Genomic DNA, 24544 nt, shown 5'->3' with positions numbered 1-24544 from the left:
ATTTTGCTTTGGTTTCATTACTCAAGAAATCATTGCCCAGACCAATGTCCTGAGCATTTCCCCAATGTTTTCTTTAGTAGTTTCATAGTTTCAGGTCCTAGATTTTAAGTCTTTTTTTTTTTTTTTTTTTGAGACAGAGCCTCACTTTGTTGCACAGGCTAGAGTGAGTGCCATGGCGTCAGCCTAGCTCACAGCAACCTCAAACTCCTGGGCTCAAGCAATCCTACTGCCTCAGCCTCCCAAGTAGCTGGGACTATAGGCATGTGCCACCATGCCTGGCTAATTTTTTCTATATATATATTAGTTGGCCAATTAATTTCTTTCTATTTATAGTAGAGACGGGGTCTCGCTCTTGCTCAGGCTGGTTTCAAACTCCTGACCTCAAGCAATCCGTCCGCCTCGGCCACCGCACCCGGCCAGATTTAAGTCTTTTTTTTTTTTTTTTTTTTTTTTTGAGACAGAGTCTCACTTTGTTGTCCAGGCTAGAGTGAGTGCCGTGGCGTCAGCGTAGCACACAGCAACCTCAAACTCCTGGGCTCGGGAGATCCTTCTGCCTCAGCCTCCCGAGTAGCTGGGACTACAGGCATGCGCCACCATGCCCGGCTAATTTTTTATATACATATCAGTTGGCCAATTAATTTCTTTCTATTTATAGTAGAGACAGGGTCTCACTCTTGCTCAGGCTGGTTTTGAACTCCTGACCTTGAGCAATCCGCCCGCCTCGGCCTCCCAGAGAGCTAGGATTACAGGCGTGAGCCACCGCGCCCGGCAAGATTTAAGTCTTTATTTTGATTTGATTTTTATATATGGTGAGAGATAAGGGTCCATTTTCATTCTTCTCCATATGGATTTCCAAGCACCATTTTAAAAATTTTTTTTTTTTGAGACAGAGTCTCACTTTGTAGCCCAGGCTAGAGTGAGTGCCATGGCGTCAGCCTAGCTCACAGCAACCTCAAACTCCTGGGCTCAAGCAATTCTACTGCCTCAGCCTCCCGAGTAGCTGGGACTACAGGCATATACCACCATGCCCAGCTGATTTTTTTCTGTGTATATTAGTTGGCCAATTAATTTCTTTCTATTTATAGTAGAGATGGGTTCTCTCTCTTGCTCAGGCTGGTTTTGAACTCCTGACCTCGAGCAATCCGCCCGACTCAGCCTCCCAGAGTGCTAGGATTAGAGGGAGCCACGGCTTCCAGCCAATTTTTTTTTTTTTTTTTTTAATTTTTGAGACAGATCTTGCTCTGTCACCCGGGCTAGAGTGCAGTGGCATGAGCCAAGCTCACAGCAACCTCAAACTCCTGGGTTTAAGTGATTCTCCTGCCTCAGCCTCCCAAGTAGCTGGGACTACGGGCACACACTACTATGTCCAGCTAATTTTTTCTATTTTTAGTAGAAACGGGGTTTCGCTCTTGCTCATGCTGGTCTCAAACTCCTAACCTCAACCAATCTTCCTGCCTCAGCCTCCCAGAATGCTAGGATTATAGGCATGAGCCATTGTGCCTGGTCCAGCACCATTTATTGAAGAGACTGTTCTTTCCCTGCTCTATGTTCTTGGCACCTTTGTTGAAAATCAGTTCACTATGAATGTGTGAATTTATTTCTGGGATCCCTATTCAGTTCCATTGGTCCATGTGTCTGTTTTTATGCCAGTACCATGCTGTTTTGATTACTACAGCTCTGTAGTATAATTTGAAGTCAGATAACATGATTCCTCCAGTTCTCTTCTTTTTGCTCATTATTGCTTTAGCTATTTTGGGTCTTTTGTGGCTCCATATAAATTTCAGATTTTTTTTTCTATTTCTGTGAAGAATGTTGTTGGTATTTTGATGAGGACTGCATTGAATCTGTAGATTGTTTTGGGTGGTATGGACATTTTAACAATATTAATTTTTCCAATCCGTGGGCATGGACCATCTTTCCATCTTTTTGTGTCCTCTTCAATTTCTTTCATCAATGCTTTATAGTTTTCATTATAATGATCTTTTGCTTCTTTGGTTAAGTTTATTCTTAAGTATTTTATATTATTTCTATGTACTGTAAATGGGATTACTTTTTTGGTTTCTTTTTTTTTTTTTTTTTTTTTTTTTTTTTGAGACAGAGTCTTGCTTTCTTGCCTAGGCTAGAGTGAGTGCCGTGGCGTCAGCCTAGCTCACAGCAACCTCAAACTCCTGGGCTCAAGCGATTCTCCTGCCTCAGCCTCCCGAGTTGCTGGGACTACAGGCACGAGCCACCATGCCCGGCTAATTTTTATGTTATATATATTAGTTGGCCAATTAATTTCTTTCTATTTTTATGGTAGAGACGAGGTCTCGCTCAGGCTGGTTTTGAACTCCTGACCTTGAGCAATCCGCCCGCCTCGGCCTCCCAGAGTGCTAGGATTACAGGCGTGAGCCACCGCGCCCAGCCACTTTTTTGGTTTCTTTTTCACATTGTTTGCTGTTGGCATATAGAAATGTTACTGATTTTTGTATGTTGATTTTGTATCCTGCAACTTTACTGAATTTATTAGCACTAAGAGTTTTTTTGGTTTTTTTTTTTTTGGTGGAGTCTTTAGGTTTCTCTAGATCTCATTTTTTAAGGGATACTCACCACTACACGAACAAAGCTCTAGATATTATTTTTAAGTAATAAATATTTTTTACCTCATCAGCCAGCTTCTAGTCATTCTTCTTCTCCTGTACCCCCCTAGGGTTTTCTACCTTCTTTGTATATCTCTAATGTAGGAAAATGTTTTAATGCTATGACAACTATAGTCTAGGACCTAGCTGTTAGTTGTTCTACATTGCCATTTGCCATTTAACATTAATGGTGGTTTAGCAAGATATTAATGAAAGAATTCAAATAATTGCATATCATAATTTGGGTCTCCCCAGGTTTCATATCTGTAAAAGAAGAACACTACTACTGCTTCAGACCTTGTATTAGTTTGAGCTAGAGATCATATTAAGTTTATAATCATATTATTAAGTTTAAATGATGGCTTAATATAAACTATACACTGAAGTTATGTATATTTGTTTGACAAGACTCTAGATTATTAAAAGAATGTTTCCATAATATTATTAAACAGAAGTATTATCCATAAGAGACAAGGAATTTTTCAATTGTCAAATTTTTGATAGCATAGTTATAGCCCAGATATTTTTTCACAAGAGCCTTATAAACAAGATAAATAAATGGGGCAGAACGTCAATAAACTGGTTTGGTTTACAAATACTTCAAGAACTGCAGGCAAATACCAAGATTTGTGGGCCAGTGATAATTGAGAGGATTCTAATAGTGGGTCTAAGACCATGAGTCCATTATCTTCACTTACCAATGGGATCAAAGTGTAGAAAGCATGATGGGCAATTCTGAAAATAATTAGCTTCTACAAAAGAGTTAAATAAAATTGTTAGTCCTTTCCTATAATGAAACAAAATTTGTCTTAGAACAAGAAAATACGCCTATCATAGGGATCAACAACTATCTACATTATCTCGGAGATATAGGAAGTGTGGCTTAGGAGTAGCATGTGTGAAAATTTAAGGGTTTAAGTTGAACTAATCAGCAGTCTAATTAACAAATATCAGAATAGCTAAAATAAGCTGAGATAGTATTACAAAGGAATATCATACCTAGAACCAGGACGGCAAGGTTTATCATAATCTGAGCAAGGCAGACACCACCAGGAAAAGTGTCCATTTTGCAAGTCACACTTAACACATTAAATGCCACATTAAGGCCGGGCGCGGTGGCTCTCGCCTGTAATCCTAACTCCCTGGGAGGCCGAGGCGGGTGGATCCTTTGAGCTCAGGAGTTCAAAACCAACCTGAGCAAGAGTGAGACCCCGTCTCTACTATAAATAGAAAGAAATTAATTGGTCAACTAATATATATATAGAAAACATTAGCCGGGCATGGTGGCACATGCCTGTAGTCCCAGCTACTCGGGAGGCTGAGGCAGAAGGATCGCATGAGCCCAGGAGTTTGAGGTAGCTGTGAGCCAGGCTGACGCCACGGCACTCACTCTAGCCTGGACAACAAAGCGAGACTCTATCTCAAAAAAAAAAAAAAAAAAAAATGCCACATTAGAAAAAAAATTTTCCTCTGGGGCCATGGTGTTTTATTAAAACAAAATGATCCTTTCTAATTTTTTTATTGTTTTCTGTGAGTTATATGCAATGCAATCCACATTTTTAGAATTAAATTGTCAATATTAATTGTAACAATATGATCAACAAGTAAGATTTTTACAACCAACTATAGGTTTTGCTTCACAAGGCCCCAGGGTTAAAACTAGCCTGAGTTTTAATGCATACAACTCACATGGTCTTGTTAAACAAGACCTTTGGTAAATGGGATTATTTTTTAAAGGGATAACAATATTGTGAATTTAGTTCAGTTCAACTGACAGTGATTCACTGCCTACTATGCATCAGATGCTGTTAAACACAATACAACACTAAGACGTGGGCCCTGTCCTTGATCTTCTGGTCCAGTAGGGGGAGATAGGCTCCTTAATACACTGCAATAAACACAATTTAAGTCCTGTTCAATGGGCTTTTAAAGCAGAGCACAATGTGGTCGAGAATGTTGGAGGCCAGCAAAAGCTTTCTGGAGAAAATGGTACCTAAAAGGAGTCTTCAAGGGTAAGAAGGATTTAGCCAAAAAAGGCAAGAAAGACTGAGAAGGGAACCTTGCCTGAAGAAGTTACAATAAGTAGTTTTGAATATTTGAATATGTGACAAGAGGAATTAAAATTTTTTGTGGCTTCTAAGACAAATGGAAGCAAACTTCAGTATATGAAAATTCATTTATTTAGTGAAAACTCACATTAAAGCACACCAACATAAAGCAGATTTGAATATAACATGATTGGTGATTGGTTTGTCTCATAGGCTCACATCATGTCATTAACCCCAAACATGATTCAACCTTTGTACAGGATTGAGCGTTCTGGATCACACTCACACACTAAAACCCTACTACACACAATGGGGCATCAATTAGAGCTGTAGAAATAAGAAGAAAGGCCGGCGCTGTGGCTCACACCTATAATCCTAGCACTCTGGGAGGCCCAGGCGGGCAGATTGCTCGAGGTCAGGAGTTCGAAACCAGCCTGAGCAAGAGCAAGACCCTGTCTCTACTATAAATAAAAATAAATTAATTGGCCAACCTATATATATATAGAAAAAATTATGGCGGCGCATGCCTGTAGTCCCAGCTACTCGGAAGGCTGAGGCAGCAGGATTACTTGAGCCCAGGAGTTTGAGGTTGCTGTGAGCTAGGCTGACGCCACGGCACTCACTCTAACCTGGGCAACAAAGTGAGACTCTTTATAAAAAAAAAAAGAAGAAAGTGCACTGGAAAATGGGAAACTTTATCAGAGTATGTTTTAAGTATAGATTGAATGATAATGTTGGGATCCTGTAGAAATGATGATTAAATTTGGGTTGGAAATGCCCTCCACAGTAACTTCCCTTCTGATATCAAAAGAAAGTCTGTCTATGGTGGCTCATGCCTATAATTCTAGCACTTTGTGAGGATTAGGTGGGAGGATCTCTTGAGCCCAGGAGTTTGAGAACAGCCTGGGCAATATAGTGAGATTCCATCTTAAAAAAAAACAAAAAAAACCCAAAAGCTTTGATAGCTTCATGAATAAAGGCAGTGACAATTAACCAATTAATAAATTACAGTGTTATATACCATAAAGCTTATGTTTCTTATTAAAACTGGCAGAAATTGTCAATTGGTATAAAATGTAACACTATTCAAATGTACTTTCATTTACTTATGATTACAAGTATCCTTAAATCAAAGGAAAGCCTCAAACTTAAAGCAATTGTTTCCAGTCAAGACAGTATTCTAAACCTGTATGTCTGGCTCTCTTCCACCAATTATTTGCTATAATGATCAAGGGAAATTTTATACATTGCTGTTGGAAACTAGCAGCAACATAAATGAAAGATTCAAAACTTTCAGCAGAGGAAAGGTGAGGCCAAACAGGCTTGCCAGTCACTGTGCATGGAAAATGTACCCCCTGGGAGCTAGGGTCTTCCTGAAGTGAGAATCAACTCTAGGCCCATTCAGACAAAGGATGTTAGCCTGCTAGGTAGGAGGGGAGGATCCCTGCACTAGGTGAAGAGAAGACCATTGCCTTAGCAGGCTTTAGGCTATGGCAATAGACATTTGTGCAAAGGGAAATATAAAGTCAAAGGAAAATCCACAGCTATGTTTTTATTATTGAATCAGAAGAGTGCAAATTGGACCTGAATTATTGCAAGCCATTTATAGTTTTCATTTTTCCCATTTAGTATGGATGTATGTATTTCTCTGTAGGAATATTAATATGTTTAACTATAAGATCCTGCTCCATGCCCAGATCCATTAACTTCTGCTAAAACAATGTTTTTGCTATAGAAAACAGCTTGTCTTACAGAATTTCTTAAATTTTGGATTTGGCTGGTTGTATCCCCATGTTGTCATTAGCATGTTCTATTGTCTCCTCTAGGGCCTACAAACTGGTAGAGAGGTATGTCAGGTTCCATTTTGTTATTGTGAGTTGGGAAGCTGAAAACAGTTCTCAAATTGATATTTAGGGTAACAGCAATTATGTGGATATTTGGTCTACATCTTTTTTTTTTTTTTGAGACAGAGTCTCCCTTTGTTGTCCAGGCTAGAGTGAGTGCCATGGCGTCAGCCTAGCTCACAGCAACCTCAAACTCCTGGGCTCGAGCGATCCTTCTGCCTCAGCCTCCCGAGTAGCTGGGACTACAGGCATGCGCCAACATGCCCGGCTAATTTTTTTATATATATATCAGTTGGCCAATTAATTTCTTTCTATTTATAGTAGAGACAGGGTCTCGCTCTTGCTCAGGCTGGTTTCGAACTCCTGACCTTGAGCAATCCGCCCGCCTCGGCCTCCCAAGAGCTAGGATTACAGGCGTGAGCCACAGCGCCCAGCCTAGGTCTACATCTTTTTTTTTTTTTTTTTTGAGACAGAGTCTCGCTTTGTTGCCCAGGCTAGAACGAGTGCCATGGCATCAGCCTAGCTCACAGCAACCTCAAACTCCTGGGCTCAAGCGATCCTTCTGTCTCAGCCTCCCAAGTGGCTGGGACTACAGGCATGCGCCACCATGCCCAGCTAATTTTTTCTATATATATTATTTGGCCAATTAATTTCTTTCTATTTATAGTAGAGACGGGGTCTCACTCTTGCTCAGGCTGGTTTCGAACTCCTGACCTCGAGCAATCCGCCCGCCTCGGCCTCCCAGAGAGCTAGGATTACAGGCGTGAGCCACCGCGCCCGGCCGGTCTACATCTTTTTAATGCTAGAAAAAAATATATACCCTGAGCTAAAGCACTATGTTTATACTTACTCCTAGAATATCACAAGTAGTTTTTCCTGGGTAAGAATATTTCATAGGCGATGTTGTATTTACTCCTTTTACATCACATTAGGAAGCACATAATGTCTACTTGTCCACTTCTGTGATATTAAGATTGATCAGTAGGTTCAGGTGTTGTCTGTTTGATCTAGTCATCATAAAATTACCCATCAGCAAAAAAGGAAAAATAGAGAGAGGGGAATGTATGGATTAAAAGCTATTTAAGAGACATGTAATCCAATGGACCTTGTCTATTGATGTGAATAAATCAACTATAAAAATATTTATGATCTGGAAAATTTAAATAGTGCTTGGATATTTGATGATATTGACAAATAAGAATGTAGTATAGGCATGATAATGGTATTGTGCTTACGTTTACAAAAGGTGGGTTCTCATCCTTCAGAGATATACAATGAAGAATTATAAATGAAATATGACATCTAGAATTTGCTTTAAAATTATCCAGAGCAGAGATGGGGTCATGGGGAATGGACAACAGCAGAGATTAAATAAGACTGGCTGTGTGTTCTTAATTGATGAAGTTGGTTGGTGAGTAAATAGGTTCATAAAATAACTCTTTTTATATGCTTAAAATTAGCAATAAAAAGAAGAAAACTTCAGATATATTGTGTTAAATAATTAAATTCCACTCACGCCTGTAATCCTAGCACTCTGGGAGGCCAAGGTGGGAGGATAGCTTAAGCTCAGGAGTTCAAGACTAGCCTAAGCAACAGTGAGACCCTGTCTCTACTAAAAATAGGAAGAAATTAGCTAGGTAACTAAAAATAGAAAAAAGTAGCCAGGTGTGGCGGTGCATGCCTGTAGTCCCAGCCACTTGGGAGGCTGAGACAGGAAGATCTCTTGAACCCAGGAATTTGAGGTTGCCATGAGCTAGGCTGATGCCACGGCACTTGCCCAAGCAACAGAGTGAGACTCTGTCTCAAAAAAAAAAGGTAAATAATTAAATTTCAAATGTAATCATTACATGCAAAATATGAAACCACAAAATATTTATATAAACTGAGGATAGGGATAGCAGGAAGAAATTGTAAAAAAATTGTAAAAAAAAGAAATCAATTAATTTGACCATATACAAAATGCAAAACTATGAAAAGCACCATAGGCAAAAAAATTTAAAAATACTTGTATCATATGACCAAAGGCAAAAAAATTTCTTCATATATAAAAACATGTTACAAATTCATAAGAAAATGCCAAACTATCTCAGAAAACAAAATGGCTAAGCAAATAAGCAAGTTTTAAAAGAAGTACAGACTAGGCCGGGCGCGGTGGCTCACGCCTGTAATCCTAGCTCTCTGGGAGGCCGAGGTGGGTGGATTGCTCGAGGTCGGGAGTTCGAAACCAGCCTGAGCAAGAGCGAGACCCCGTCTCTACTATAAATAGAAAGAAACTAATTGGCCAACTAATATATATAGAAAAAATTAGCCGGGCATGGTGGCTCATGCCTGTAGTCCCAGCTACTTGGGAGGCTGAGACAGAAGGATCGCTTGAGCCCAGGAGTTTGAGGTTGCTGTGAGCTAGGCTGACGCCATGGCACTCACTCTAGCCTGGGCAACAAAGCGAGACTCTCTCTCAAAAAAAATAAATAAATAAATAAAAATAAATAAAAAAAAATAAATAAAAGAAGTACAGACTAAATAGATATTACAGCACTAATCATAACAGGTGAGAAGCTAGAAACATGTGAAATAACCAATAATGGGCAACCAGTTGAAATAAATTGTGGTACATGTACTTATACCTTAGAATATTAATGATATTAGAGAATGATTACTAAAGAAATGTGTTTGCTGCTAGGGAATGTACATCCACAAAGTTACTATGTATATTTTCATTTTTATAAAAAATTACACACACTGATGGACAGAAAGGGTATGAAAAGACTATTTTATCTTTTTAATTTTTTATTATTTTATTTTTCTTTTGAAAAACTATTGTTTGAAATTATAAGTATGTAAATTTTTCTTTTGACTATATTTGCTTTTTCTGTAATGAATTACATTTGTAGTAACAAAAAGTCTTTAAAAATTAACCCCAGCAGTAAAACTATGAACAGATAAAAATTTCTATCAGCAACATTTTCTTTCCTTCTCCAATTCTTTGGAATTCAAAGTTACTAATTATTTTCAATCAAATAGCTTTGAGACAAATATATGTGAAAAAGCAGATGCATATGCATTTCATTTCCAAGTGTTGACCAAAAACCCCTGAGATAAGGTGGTATAAAAAAATAGAAAATATTTATTAGGTCAGAAACACAAAAATCTTACCACAATTACTGTTACTGGAATTATAAAGTAAACGAACATGTACTTAAATTGTGTAATAACAGTGATTTGTCATTAAGGTTTGAGGTCAATAATACATTTATAATAAACTTTGGAAAGACAATGTCATAAAATTGTCTTACAACACTATATGTCTTATAACACTATATGTTAAGTCATTAACATTTGAGATAATAAAGATGGCAAAATACTCCTACCATATCATCATATGATTATCACACTTGTTATCTATCAAATTTTAGTTCAGAATTCAGTCTACTCATCAAATTACCCTATAATGCATAATGTCCAGTTTGGCAATTTTTGACTATGTTCTAAAGCTAAACAAAAGCAAAAATACTTAGGAAAAATATATTTTTCTTTTTCCAAGAAAAATAAAGGTGGGTCTAAGCAGTTGATAGAGTTTTCCTCAAAAACGTATTCTAAAGAAATCTGTCAAAACATTTTCACCTTTAAAAAAATTTGAACATGACTATAAGTTTCTCGTTTTTGGTATCCTCAAGTCTTTCTGGAAAAATTTATTAAAATTATTAAGGAAATAAAATGTGGAAGGATAGAAAGAAATACTTTCAATAAAAAGAATCATTAACATTGGCTAAGCCACTAGGGATGTGTGTACTCCACATACTGTTGATAAAAATTATGGGATCCCATTGGTGCTTCCCACTACCACCACTGATGTTAAGTCCTACAACATCAAAAATGAAGAATTGGTTCCATGTGCTGTCAATAACAGTCTGTGTTGATGTACTTATCAGCACAAAGCCCCGTCTACTATTCAAAATCTTTTGCCATCAATCATCCATCATATTCTGCAACTGTTAGGGAATATCATACAACAACATAACTAACAAAAGCCAAAAATGGGCATTGATATTAACAGTAGTTTACTAATTTTTCCCCTGCAAATCTTACATTTTCTGATAATAAAATTTTGGAATTCAAAAGGCCAATTTTATGTTTTATCTGAAATCTTATAATTATAGTACTTTCATGAAAAAAGTTGTCTAGTGACATAAATTGCTTCTGCATCAGTTCCACAAACAAGACAAGGACCTAAAACATCCAAACTGTTCACAGACAGAGTCCTGGTGGGAAGTAAGCTTGTGATATCAATGCGGTCTTTAGCAGGATCAGTGAGCCAGGAACTTATGAGAGACTGGTGAACATTAGCTTGGTTACTAATGCTATGAGACAAAAAAGTACTAGTTCTTCCCCCTAGGAGAAAAAAAGAAAAGGGAAAAAACCTTTCAAGACTATTTTTATATTAATAAATATCAAACTTCTGGCATTTTAGAAAGGTGACGATTTTGATGTGCTTAATTCTCTGAACAGGCTAATAATTAATTCCATTATCACACATCACCATTTTTTGACCAAAGGCTTATTCAGTGTTATTAAATATTCAAATTTCCTTGGGATAATATGGATACTAAAGTCTTCAGGTAAAGCAAAATATTTCATTTGACACTGTCTTTCTGTTCATCTTTTAATGGAAAGTCTCAAAAAGGTAGCAAAATAGCCAGAAGACAGGTAGAATAAATAGGGAAAAAAGAAACCAAAAATGTAGGTAATATACAGAAATGCAAACTCTTGGATAATACAAATAAAGTGGTCATGAGAAACAATTTCTGGATATATTTCTAAATGAATATTTCTAAAAATGTATTTCTAAATATATTTATTCCTAAAAATACAATCAACTTGCTTCAGATTATTCTTACCCTTTTTAGGTAAATGTTATTAAAAGCAGAATTTTAGATTACTGGACTGAAAACTTTTATCTCTAACAGTGCTCTGCATTTATTTAATATACTATAAAATGAGGCAGAGGCAGTATATTTCGATTTTAGCCATTATTTGCGATTTTCTTTCCTCTCAACTTGCTGTCAAAGCAAATAAGGACAAATTTCATTCACTCAACAAATGGCTGAGTACCTACTATGTGTTAGGCTGTATTCTAAGAGCTGGGGATACAAGACAAAGTCTCTGATGTCTTGAAGATTAAACATTAGTAGGTTTAAATCTTGCTGATGTTTTAAAATCCGGCTCAACTTCCTTCTCTAAAACCTTTGAGACAACTCTAGTTCATGTTTCTCTTCCTTACTGGTACTTTCAGCACTTGGATGTACCATTAATTTACTATCTTGTAACATTTCTTATATAATGATTTAACTTTGCATGCCCCTTCTCCATATCTAAATTAAGTATTTCTCAAGAGCAAGTTGAATATTTTATATTTGTTTTACTTTTCCACAGTGTCTCATATTGTGCCTTGCAATAGTAGATATAAAATAAATGTTTTCTTTTTCTTTTCTTTTTTTTTTTGAGACAGTCTCGCTTTGTTGCCCAGGCTGGAGTGAGTGCCATGGCGTCAGCCTAGCTCACAGCAACCTCAAACTCCTGGGCTTGAGGAGCAACCCTCTGCCTCAGCCTCCTGAGTAACTGGGACTACAGGCATGTGCCACCATGCCCGGCTAATTTTTTCTATATATATTAGTTGACCAATTAATTTCTTTCTATTTATAGTAGACACGGGGTCTCACTCTTGCTCAGGCTGGTTTCGAACTCCTGATCTTGAGCAATCGCCCACCTCAGCCTCCAGAGTGCTAGGATTACAGGCGAGAGCCACTGCCCAGCAAGAATAAACATTTTCTTCCCAGGCTAATTGAGGTTCCTTAAAAGTAAACTTGCAAATGCAAGATAGTGTGGGGTAGGGGAGGAAAGAAGTAAAAACCAAGTACATATTTAGTTAATCCTTAGATAAAACTGTTAGTTTCTCCATAAATGAAGTTAGCATAGACATGCATGCATGCTCCACACATGCTCTCCACTCCCGAATTTTTCTGGAGAAGTTCTAGAATTTTTTCCCCTTAGTTTTTCTGTTTATCTTTTTTTTTTTTTTTTTTGAGACAGAGTCTCGCTTTGTTGCCCAGGCTAGAGTGAGTGCCATGGCGTCAGCCTAGCTCACAGCAACCTCAAACTCCTGGGCTCGAGTGATCCTTCTGTCTCAGCCTCCCGGGTAGCTGGGACTACAGGCATGCGCCACCATGCCCGGCTAATTTTTATATATATATCAGTTGGCCAATTAATTTCTTTCTATTTTATAGTAGAGACGGGGTCTCGCTCTTGCTCAGGCTGGTTTCGAACTCCTGACCTTGAGCAATCCGCCCGCCTCGGCCTCCCAAGAGCTAGGATTACAGGCGTGAGCCACAGCGCCCGGCCTTTCTGTTTATCTTTTACTGCTCCCTGAATACTCTAAAAATTAACATATTATTAGAACCACTGTGATGAGACTTCTCCCTGCTTTCATTTTTCACATCCCTCTTCCCATCTATTTTCAACAGCAGCCAGTGATTCTTTGGAAAAATAGGTCAGATCATGCCACTTTTTGCTCAAAATTCTCATGGCTTCCTATCACACTTAAAATCTAAAGTCCATATTATGGCCTAGAAGTCCTATGGTATCTGCTCCTTAGCCACGAGGGCCTATCTCCAATCACTGCCCTGCCCTGCTAGCTACACTACAGCCACAGTAGCCTTGCTATTCTCTGCCCATCTCCCGCCTTCAGTACTTGCTGTTTCCTCTGCTTAGAGTGCTTTCATGTGACTTACACCTTCAATTCTCTCAGGTCTCTGGGAAAGCAGCCTCTCCTTAACACCTCTCATTAGAGCAGCTGCCCTCACTCTGCCTTCATTTTTTATCCTCTTACTCAGCTCTACTCCTCTTTGCAGTAATTGTCAGTGTCTTTGGCCCAGTTATTTTCCTTTTTGCTTCCAGTCCCCTTTCCTACTTTACTGTGCTCCAGTATGTATTATACGGCGTGGGAGTCTGCAAACTCTGTTTTCAAGCCTCCTTTGCCATCTGCCATCCAGATGGGCCCTGCCAATGGAAGGTCCTACTGGTGGGTGACTGGAAAGGGGAGGAGGGGAGAAGCAGCTCCCTTCCTGCTCCAGGTTTCTAGCAACAATAACACTGGCAGTAGTTCCAGCCTGGTTGAGGTAGCACCTTTTCTGCTGATACAGAACCAACTTTGCCAGCATTTCCAACAGTGCAGCAGCAGGGGTATTAACAAGTTTTGGGGCAAGGCAAGGTGACTTACGCCTGTAGCAGTCTGAGAGACCAAGACAGGAGGTTAGGAGTTCAAGACCAGCCTGAGCAAGAACAAGACTCTGTGTCTCTACTAAAAATAGAAAACTTAGCCAGGCATAGTGGCATGTGCCTGTAGTCCTAACTCCCCAGGAGGCTGAGGCAGAAGATTGCTTGAGCCCAGGAGTCTGAGGTTGCTGTGAGCTATGATGACACTACTGCACTCTAGCCAGGGCCACAGAGCAAGATTCTGTCTCGAAGAAAAAAAAAATTTTGATTTCTGAAATCTACGTTAGTTTCTGATTGGACTCTTACTGATACATTATCATTTTTTAACTGTCTGTTAGTGTATTTTCTCTATGTATGTAGAGACTAGAAGAGAGCCTGCCAGATGGTAGGCATTCAGTAAATATGTTTGAATGAATGAACAAATGAACTTTGGAACCACAGACAAATTCTCAGAAATAGGAAGCTTGGAAAGTGCAAAAACAGAAACCCTTGATTACAAACAAGTGTGTGGCTTCTGACTGATCATTACCTACCACTGACTTAAATCACAAGATGGGCCTTTTTTTTTTTTTTTTTTGAGACAGAGTCTCACTCTGTTGCCCTAGCTAGAGTGAGTGCCATGGCGTCAGCCTCGCTCACAGCAACCTCAAACTCCTGGGCTCAAGCGATCCTCCTGCCTCAGCCTCCCGAGTAGCTGGGACTACAGGCATGCGCCACCATGCCCGGCTAATTTTTTCTATATGTATTACTTGGCCAATTAATTTCTTCCTATTTATAGTAGAGACGGGGTCTCGCTCTTGCTCAGGCTGGTTTCGAACTCCTGACCTCGAGCAATCCGCCCGCCTCGGCCTCCCAGAGTGCTAGGATTACAGGCGTGAGCCACCGCGCCCGGCAAGATGGGCCTTTTAACTTGAAAAGAAACCAGTATCTTAGTACATAAAAGATTGGCTGGGTGCTATGGCTCATTGGGACTGTAATCCTGGCACTCTGGGAGGCCGAGGCAGGAGGATCACTTGAGCTCAGGAGTTTGAGACCTGCCTGAGCAAGAGTGAGATGCCATCTCTACTTAAAATAGAAATATTAGCTGGGTGTGTGACTGTTGTCCCAGCTACTCAGGAGGCTGAGGCAGGAGGATCCCTTGAGCTCAGGAGTTTGAGGTTGCAGTGAGCTATGATGACTCTACTGCACTCTACCCAGGGTGACAGAGTGAGACTCTGTCTCCAAAAAAACACAAACAAACATAAAAGATCTACTTTCTTCTTCCATACACCCTGTCTTGGCAATGCAATATAAAAGACCTGCCAACATTTATCCTATGGTATGAGGACCCAGGTCAATTGGCATTCACAAAGAAGAATCTTGGCTGTTTGAAGTGAGCCAACTTGTAGCATTTCTAGTCATTAGCAGTACAGCAGTAAGTAACTGACGTCAATTTCCAGCTCTATGATACTTGATACTGAAATTTCCTCTGAGGCAGGAGAATGAAAACATTTTGCTACTAAGTTAAAAATGAGAATGTCAGCAAGACACCCTGGCTCATGCCTGTATCCCTAGCACTCTGGGAGGCCGAGGCGGGAAGATCGTTTGAGCTCAGGAGTTCGAGACCAGCCTCAGCCAAGAATGGGATCCCATCTCTTCCAAAAATAGAAAGAAATTAGCTGGACAACTAAAAATATACAGAAAAAATTAGCCGGGCATGGTGGCACACGCCTATAATCCCAGCTACTCAGGAGGCTAAGGCAGAAGGACAGCTTGAGCCCAGGAGTTTGAGGTTGCTGTGAGCTAGGCTGATGCCACAGCACTCTAGCCTGGGCAACAGAGTGAGACTCTGCCTTAAAAAAAAAAAGAAATATGAGAATGTCTAATTTAGTACTTAAAAATATAAAAACTATACACAAGAATCTTCATTAAATAAAAAGTTTTACCTTGGTGAAAGAGTGATGACTTTTCAGGTACGTCTGTGGAGGCATCCCAGTGCCAGAGGGACCCATCTTCAGAACAAGTAAATAGATGATCCGGGTTGGATGGGTGAAAGTGAACTTCCCACACTAAGAGATAAGAACCAAGAAGCTTATTCCTGTGCAGAGTGGCTGAACAAACAACATTAAAACCTTATCTCTAGGCATCATCTTCCATTAACCTCCATCACATACCTTTGAATCTCAAGTTTGTGATAATCAAAGGCTTCAGAATTAAAGAAAAGATACAATGTATTAAAATCTATCTATCCTTGTTGTAACACATAGAAAGGAAAAAGCCACGTAAATTTACTTATGTACTGGGTCACAAAATGAATAAAAATAATTGTTAAATCATTTGACCTATTACATTTTTTAGGAGAAAAAATGAACACTCTTTATGGAAGATATTTTTTTTAATTGACAAGTTCCCTTATTTTTAATTCCTGTGTCATTAAGATATGAAGGTTAGTATTATTAGAAAAACTGAGAGAGAAGACCCTAAAAGGAATATACAAATGAATTTCTAAGAGGCACAATCCAATATTGGCTCATGCCAAGAATCTGGACACTCTGGCCCTATCACATAAACAGCAACTGGCTCCTAGCAAACCCAAACTGGAAATGTTCCAAGAATTTGGCTCCAGTTTCAGATGGAGGGCTTTTATTTATTTTTTATTATTATTTTTTTTTATTTCGGCATATCATGGGGGTACAAATTTTAAGGTTTCAATAAATGCCCTTTCTCCCCCTCCTCCCACAAATCTGAATTTCCAGCATGACCATCCCAGATGGAGGGCTTTTAAAAAGCCATACTGGGATTGCCCCCTTCACTCCACCCATAAACTTATTTAAGAGAACTTTATGTGTCTATAGACATCTGGAAGCCAATGACTAGCCAGGACTCCTCAGAAAGTAACCTGCAGCATGCAGATAAAACAGGTATTCTGTGAACAAGGGTTCTGTCAGACTGGGATAGGTGACTTTAAAGAATCAGTATAGAAAGTGCCTGAAGTGTGGCATAAAAAGGGAATAGCAGCCAGGAACAGTGGCTCACTCCTGTAATTCTAGCACTTTGGGAGGCCAAGGTGGTAGGATCACCTGAGGCCAGGAGTTTGAAATCAATACGCCTGGGCAATAGGGAGGCCCGTCTCTACAAAAAACATTTTTTAAAAAATTAGCCACATGCTCACTTGAGTCCAGGAGTTTGAGGCTGCAATGAGCTATGATCACACCACTTATTAAGTATTGCCATCAATATGGCAATATAAACTGGTATTATTACTATTACTTTTTCTTTTTTTTTTTTTAAGAGATAGAGTCTTGCTATGTTGCCCAGGCTAGAATGCAGTGGCTAGTCACAGGTACAATCATAGTACACAAAGCCTTGAACTCCTGGGCTCAAGTGATCCACCTGCCTCAGGTGGATCCTCCCGAGTAAGTGGGGCTACATGTGTGTGTCACCACACCCCTAGCTTAAGCTGGTGTTTAAAAAAATATTTTATGTGTTACTGGTATCACTTTAATGTAGAACAATCTGACAATGCATTAGAGCTGTAAAATTATACAAAAGTTTTGGCCTATCAATTCTATTTCTAAAAATTTATCCTAAGAATACAAGTACATGAAGATGAGTATCTAAAGTTATTTATTACAGTTTTATTTTATTTTATTTTATATTTTGAGACAGAGTCTCGTTTTGTTGCCCAGGCTAGAGTGAGTGTCGTGGTGTCAGCCTAGCTCACAGCAATCTCAAACTCCTGGGCTCAAGCAATCCTGCTGCCTCAGCCTTCCAAGTAGCTGGGACTACAGGCATGTGCCACCATGCCCGGCTAATTTTTTCTATGTATGTTAGTTGGTCAATTAATTTCTTTCTATTTATAGTAGAGACAGTGTCTCACTCTTGCTCAGGCTGTTTTCGAACTCCTGACCTCGAGCAATCCATCCACCTCGGCCTCCCAGAGTGCTAGAATTACAGGCGTGAGCCACCGCGCCCGGCCTACAGTTTTAGATATAATAATGAAACACGTTAAAGAACTTAACTGTCAAATAAAAATGAATTAGCCATATGTATTGTTATGAAAAGGTGCTTATATGTCATATAACCCACCCAATAAAAACTTTCTGTATCTCCACAATACTTACTTTCAGCTTCATGAGCCTTCAGCAGAGAAAAGGGCATAGTACCTTGTCTAACATCCCAAATACTCAACATTCCATCCTGGCCACCAGTAGCTACAACATGCTGTTGATTGGGATGTCTATCAACACAATGGAGTGGCACTCTGTCACCAGTCCTTTTGTGGGAGATACAGTGACATCAAATATGTTATTAAGTATAATTTATCTTTGCATAACACAAGTAACATGTTTTATGTAGTAATTAAATGAGAACTTTGTAGAGCTACTGGCTGAATCTTAATGATGCCAAAAAATTAACTAAATTAAACATATGTCTATGTGGTAAGAATTGTTTAAAAATTAAAGGTTAAAATTATTCCTTCTCACTTCAATTTGGAAACATGGGATACAAGATAATCTGATGGTAAGATGTATTAATACAAAATACATTTCCATTTTTTAGATTTTTTTTAAAACACCATATATCAACTATACCAAATAATATTTACTCATCTTATTTAATGCTTTCTTCATATAACGAATTTTTCAGTTTGACACATTCTATTTTCTTAAAACAGAAGAGAAGGTTGCACACCTAGAAAGGGGGATTTTTGCTCAGAAAAAATATCTTGGAGTATATTTTCTCTTTAATCATATCTAGAGTATATTATATCTACTGTACATTTTAACAATACAATCATTTAATGAGCAGAAATAAGTTCTCCATTAAATAATGTAAACTACAAAGAGTAAAGTCTCTTAACCAACAAATACTTACTAAATGAAACAAGGTACTATTATCAAGCCTATTGAGTTATACTTGCTCTATCAAACTTAATCAGGGATCATTCTCTTAAAACACTATTAAAATACATCATGGTTTAAAGTCAATTGCTACAAACAATCAAACAATTTTGAATTATAATACTGAAATTACAAATCAAAACTTACAATGATAGTATCTGAGAAGGCTCATTTCCTTGTTGTCTGAAATCCCATATTTTTAACTGTCCAATTGAATTTACTGTAAGAATCTCAGGAGTTCGAAGAAAGGTCACAGCATGGAGTGTACTGCTATCTGCATTGTCTAAAAATTTAAAAAATGGTAGTGTTAATGGGTCTCTTTTCCCAAGAAGATCTTAAATTACATTCCTTCTATTGATTGAAACATTACAAATAAAATTTCCAGTAAATCATAGTTCAATTTCTAAAGAAAAATGCATGGTAATGAACATGTTCAAATGGACTCTTCTTGGATAGAAAAATATTACTCACAGGACATCTGAACTGTTTTCAGATAGAGGGCTGAGTTTTCACATATTCCTCTTTCTCTATTTCCTCTTAAGATAGTTACCCTGCATTTCTGAGATAGTTGTTCAAGCTCCTCTATGTCCAATCTTATTTCCCACTAGTCCTTGACCCAGAACTTCCATTCTATTGGGCCAAACCCCAATGCTTCCTACAGAGCTCACTCTGACCTTGTATCACTCTGCTGACTCATCCCAAATCTATACATCTTTATTCTCATCAACTCTCTCCTACGTGAACTTGTTCCTGATTGTAATAATGGTCCTTTTGATTTCCTGCAGTGTTCAGAACTTAGGACACATAATCTAACATATACTTACAGACTTTTGTTTTGTGCCACTCTCCCACACTGCCACTAGGCAATGGTCCTTAATAATAAACAAGTGATATAACTGAAAACTGAAAATCATAATCAACAACACAAAAAATTCACAGGCTCAATTCCTAGAGATTCTGATTCAAGAAGTCTAGGGTGGTGAACAGTTAAAGAATCTCTTCAGGCAAGCCTGATTAAGGCAAAGCTGAGAACCGACAGACTACAATAACCCCTGCTCAAAAACTTTTAATGGCTCCTAGGTTTTCCACCTAAAAAATGTTACCTCTGTGGTTTTGCATTACAGACTCTTTGCAACCCAGCCCCAATTTACCTTTCTTGCTTCATCTTTCATTTCTCGTATATAACTATCTAAAGTCAGGTCAAACTATACTGTTTGTCATTATCTGAATGGTTTTACCCTGCCTCTGGCCTACTCCTTTTGTCTGATGTGCCATCTTTTAGTGTTACTTATGGCCTAGATTTAGAACCTAGATAAAATTACTTGCCACCAATGCCCCTAATTCTTTATCTGATAATCCCTTCTAGCAAAAAAAAAACAAAAAAAAAGTTTCTGTCTCCTCTGTAGTCAGTCATTCATGCTGGCCTCACCAACAACACACTGTCTTGACAAAGAGATCCTGCCTTGTATATTTTTATATTGCTCAAACATTTAACATCCTGATTACTCAGCATATGGTAAGTGCTCAATTACTACGTGATGGACAAAAGAAATATAATGATTTTTCTTACCTATAGTTCTCACAGCTTCCTTGTAATCAGCTCTGAAGAGATTTATTCGACCATCCTCTCCAACTGTGACAATTTCTGGGTTGTTGCACACAATACCTGTACATGGTGCACTGCTATAGGAAGGACTGCCTGGACCTGTGTGGTAGTGAGCTGTTGTCCACTGCTGGTTGACTGACAGAGTCTAAGCATGAGAAATGATGATAATATTAGTTAAAGCAAAGTTCTAACACACTAGCATTTTTCCCCAACAAGAGTATCTTTAAACTCATCTCACACTATTCTAGAAAAAGAATAACTTTCTCCTTTTTCGAGTACTGAAATCTAGAAACAACTTCCATCAAAGTTCTGTATTCGCTAAATTAGATTCAAAAGGAATATTGTTCAATAACCCCCCACATTTATCTCAAACTACAGAAATGGTTTTTAGGTATCAAGTAGATCAAGTAGTTGTACATTCAAAAGTAATTCTTTAAATTCTTATGGGAATGAGCCTGCAGCTAATAATAAATCTCTATAGCTTTTTCTAAATGACTCTATTAAGAAAAATACTCAATAAGAACTGGGTCTTACATTTACTAGGCACGTCTATTAGTAAGTCTATATTTTAGGTATAAACTAACAGAATTTATTTAAGAGATATCCAATTTCAACAAAACCTCACACAAACATGGTTCTAGAATGAATCTACCAAAAAGTGGGTAATATAACAGTGATATTTTCCCCTTCATGTTTTAAGACTATAAAACTTCATTATTTGTGTAATGATTATGCATAGTCTTCTTTAAGCCTTCCTAAAACTAATTAAAATATAAATTCACCTTTCAAACAAAAGTTCTTTTTTTTAAGTGTTTGCAATTTTTATTCCAATTACATACACATAAAATCAGTGGCTGAAACAAAAGTTCTTTACCTGGTTATTTGGATGGTGAAGGAAAATTGTTACACATCCTGTTGATGAAGCAGCTACAATTCTTTCCTGATCAAAAAACTAAACAGAAAGTTTCTGCTTGTTAAAACATTCAGGAATATTAATAGAGAAGAAGCCCATTTATTTAACTCAAATAGTACTAAAGCCTGTAACAATTTTAAAAAGAGCCTATAAATACTAAGGAAATATGTTAATAGATATGAAAGTCAAAACTGCTATACAAATAAAAGTATTTCCATGAAGAATAAACAATAATTTTTTTTCCTGAACTCATTCACCCATAACTGATTTAATTTTGGACCACCACAATAAAGCTTTAAAGAAATACCATTCCTAGGGCTATGCATCTTTCTACAGAATAAAATGCTGAGATTCTAAAGTCATACAGATGAGGATTTGAAAACTTATTTTCATCACCACCACTTTTTGAGACCTTGGCCAAGTTAAATTCCTTAAGTCTTGGTAAACCTGTAAAAGGGGGAGTACTAATCTCTACTTAGGGAGTTATTATGAGAATTCAAAAAACAAAACTATGTAAACTACCATGCACAGTATTTGTCACATGGCATACGTTCAAAAGATATTAGTCTCAATTTCCTCATTGGTAAAACAGAGATAACAATACTTGATTCACAGGCATGCAATGAGAATTAAATTAGTTTATGTAAAGCTCTGCACCAAACAGTGCTTAGCACATAGTAGACGGTCAATCAATAAAAAACTATAATTAGATCTATATCCCCTTTCCCAGTCCAGATTCTTCTACTTAGTGGTTAAATAATGTTAATTCAGTTTCCTGTAAACCACGGGAGACACTAGACAAACCTTAAGGTCCTCTGCGTCATTAAATGTATTATTCTAAGTTTTTTTTTTTTTTTTGAGACAGAGTCTCGCTTTGTTGTCCAGGCTAGAGTGAGTGCCGTGGCGTCAGCCTAGCTCACAGCAACCTCAAACTCCTGGGCTCGAGTGATCCTTCTGCCTCAGCCTCCCGAGTAGCTGGGATTACAGGCATGCGCCACTATGCCCGGCTAATTTTATATATATATATATCAGTTGGCCAATTAATTTCTTTCTATTTATAGTAGAGACGGGGTCTCGCTCTTGCTCAGGCTGGTTTTGAACTCCTGACCTTGAGCAATCCGCCCGCCTCGGCCTCCCAAGAGCTAGGATTACAGGCGTGAGCCACAGCGCCCGGCCTTATTCTAAGTTTTTTAAAAGTTAGCTTTTGGATACTACACAGATTTACCTGTAAATCCATTACATCACCATGGTGTCTGATATCACACAATAATTTAGGGTCTCCTTCGAACCCTCCATCAGAGTCCAGGTTTCCAAAATCTCCAATAGACCACAGTGAAACATAATTTTCCTGAAAAGTAAAAAGTTTTATCTTGAGAGGACGTAAATGTCAACTCTGGGAAAATAAAAGCTGTATTGCCGTCAGGCAACCTTGTTTCCAAAGCATCTCAGACACATGGTGAGAGTTTAAAACGCAACGAGGTTAAGAGGCTCAGGAACACCATCTCTGGCTCTGAGCCTGAGATGAAGAATTGAGAGATGGAGAAGTGTAAGAGAAGCCAGAAGGTGAGTTCGTGAGGGCGGCCAGAAGCGCAGTTGAGAGAGAGAGAGAAAGAGAGAGAGAGAGGAAAAACTCCTAGCCCAGGGGCCGCGGGTACCTCATTGTCCCAAGAGCCCGTAGTGAACGTCTCCGCGGTCTGCAGGCTCCCAGGAGGTACAGGTCGCCAGCGGGTTTTGCTAATTTTCTGAGACACGAACTTAGCATAAATTTCCTCCATGCCAAAATCACCGTTAACAAGTACAGAAAGAAACACTACGCGCACCTCTCAGTCCCGCCCCTTCCCGTGGAGCCCTGATTGGATGGGAACTCACGGGAGAGACGGTGGCTGCGGAGAGTCAATTCTCGTCAGTAGCTGGTGCGTACATTGCCAGCACCCAAACTGGAGGAATCTGTGAAGCCCATCCTCAAATATGCTGCTCTGAGCAGATCCAAGAGTGCCTCGGCCATTGTGCGGTATGACCTGCTCCTAATCTGCAAACTCAGTATATGTGCACTTAGGTGATTTTTTGGTGCAATAATTGTGCAATGTAAAATTTAAGAGCAAAATAAAACAAAATCAATGCAGGAGAAACCACCTTGTAACCACACCTAAGTATTCAGTTGCACGTCACTGCACATACAAAATGATTCAAAATCCTTAAGTTCTCATGGAAGTACCTCGACTAAAGTGCCAACTTACTTTCCTAAACTTCTCCCTGTTGTCCCCCAAACAAATTCTTTGCTTCAAAGTTGATACACAGTCAGAGCCTGGAGTTGGAATTTTGAAAACTCCAGTTTTAATTTTGATGCCAATTGCCTAGCTGTGTAGCATTGGTCAAGTCACTCGTGTATATAATGAAGAATGAGTTTGGTGATATCTAATGTCAACTGCACAGAAATCAGTGCTCTAGGTTCTTTCTGTGCTTTTGGTTACATCCGTCCATTACTCTCTACTTCTCAAAATCCTATCATTCAAGGATTAGTTCCTTCCTGTACCTTTTCCTGATGACTCCAGCCCATCTTGATCTAAATTAACATAGCACTTAATATCTAGATCAATGACACATTTTGCATTCTGTAGTTTTCCTAAGATACAGATCTCTCCAATTAGAATGTAAATCCTACCAAATACAAGAGGTATGACTTAATAATCTTCTTTATCTCCTTTACACTATAGGTATTCATAACTGTGTGCTGGTTGTTTCATAAACAGGGCCATGATATGTTGTTGTTTCTATCTGATATTGGTAGTCCTGCTTCACAAGGACAGCTTGTGGAAGCACTGCATGTAAATGCAATTCATCTGGGTCAACTGTAGACAGAGTTATCAGGTTCCTATTGGACTGGATTTTTTTTTCCAACCAGAAGACAATCAAGAAACTGTAGAGAGATGAGCTGGAAAACTATTAAATGGATAAGAATCCCAAACCAACAATTTTATTCTTGTCTAATATTGAAGTAAAGAACATTGTTTTGCGTGGTTTCATTTATCATCACAGAATCCCAGAAAATAGGTAATGTATATTTCAGATTGGAGGCAAGCTGAGTAACACATTTGACAAAATCTGGTAAGAACTAGAATTTGAAAATTGCTACTGATGTTACTAGCATAGATGTCTTAGAAAGCTAACACAAAGGTTTTCTTCCTCAAAGTTTACTGGACTAAATGATTGTTGGAATCTGGCGGTCTCAGTTTTAATTAGGAGTCAGCAATTTGGATGCAACAGGCAATGTTCCCTGTCAGCTTCTCACTTGTGGTCTTGCAGAGCTGATAGCAATAAAGCTACAGTGGAATTTGCAAGGCTTAATTAGCTGGAAACGCACAG

The 24544-nt window shown here is 38.5% G+C and overlaps 1 protein-coding gene across 1 annotated transcript; it reads right to left on the bottom strand.

Moving 5' to 3' along the window:
* Positions 1-9611: 9611 nt before the first annotated feature.
* NUP43 (nucleoporin 43) lies at positions 9612-23030 on the bottom strand. Its single transcript, XM_012759695.3, has 8 exons — positions 22837-23030; positions 22407-22529; positions 21143-21220; positions 20233-20413; positions 18810-18945; positions 17883-18034; positions 15705-15827; positions 9612-10899 (listed from the first exon to the last, which is right to left on the bottom strand). Exons 1-8 carry the CDS (start codon positions 22954-22956, stop codon positions 10673-10675), a joined length of 1140 nt encoding a protein of 379 aa, XP_012615149.1. The 5' UTR covers positions 22957-23030; the 3' UTR covers positions 9612-10672.
* Positions 23031-24544: the final 1514 nt, after the last annotated feature.

This window comes from Microcebus murinus, chromosome 5, assembly GCF_040939455.1.
Source record: "Microcebus murinus isolate Inina chromosome 5, M.murinus_Inina_mat1.0, whole genome shotgun sequence".
NCBI classification, from domain to species: domain Eukaryota; kingdom Metazoa; phylum Chordata; class Mammalia; order Primates; family Cheirogaleidae; genus Microcebus; species Microcebus murinus.
This window is presented reverse-complemented; position numbering and strand designations above follow the sequence as displayed.

What these genes read in the sequence shown, in the direction of transcription:
- NUP43 (XM_012759695.3), bottom strand. Translation starts at nt 22,956, where the DNA reads ATGGAGGAAATTTATGCTAAGTTCGTGTCTCAGAAAATTAGCAAAACC. An exon ending in GTGATGTAATGGATTTACAG is followed by an intron (nt 21,221 to 22,406) that starts GTAAATCTGTGT and finishes CTTTCTGTTTAG; the next exon opens with TTTTTTGATCAGGAAAGAAT. An exon ending in TTCACCATCCAAATAACCAG is followed by an intron (nt 20,414 to 21,142) that starts GTAAAGAACTTT and finishes TCTCATGCTTAG; the next exon opens with ACTCTGTCAGTCAACCAGCA.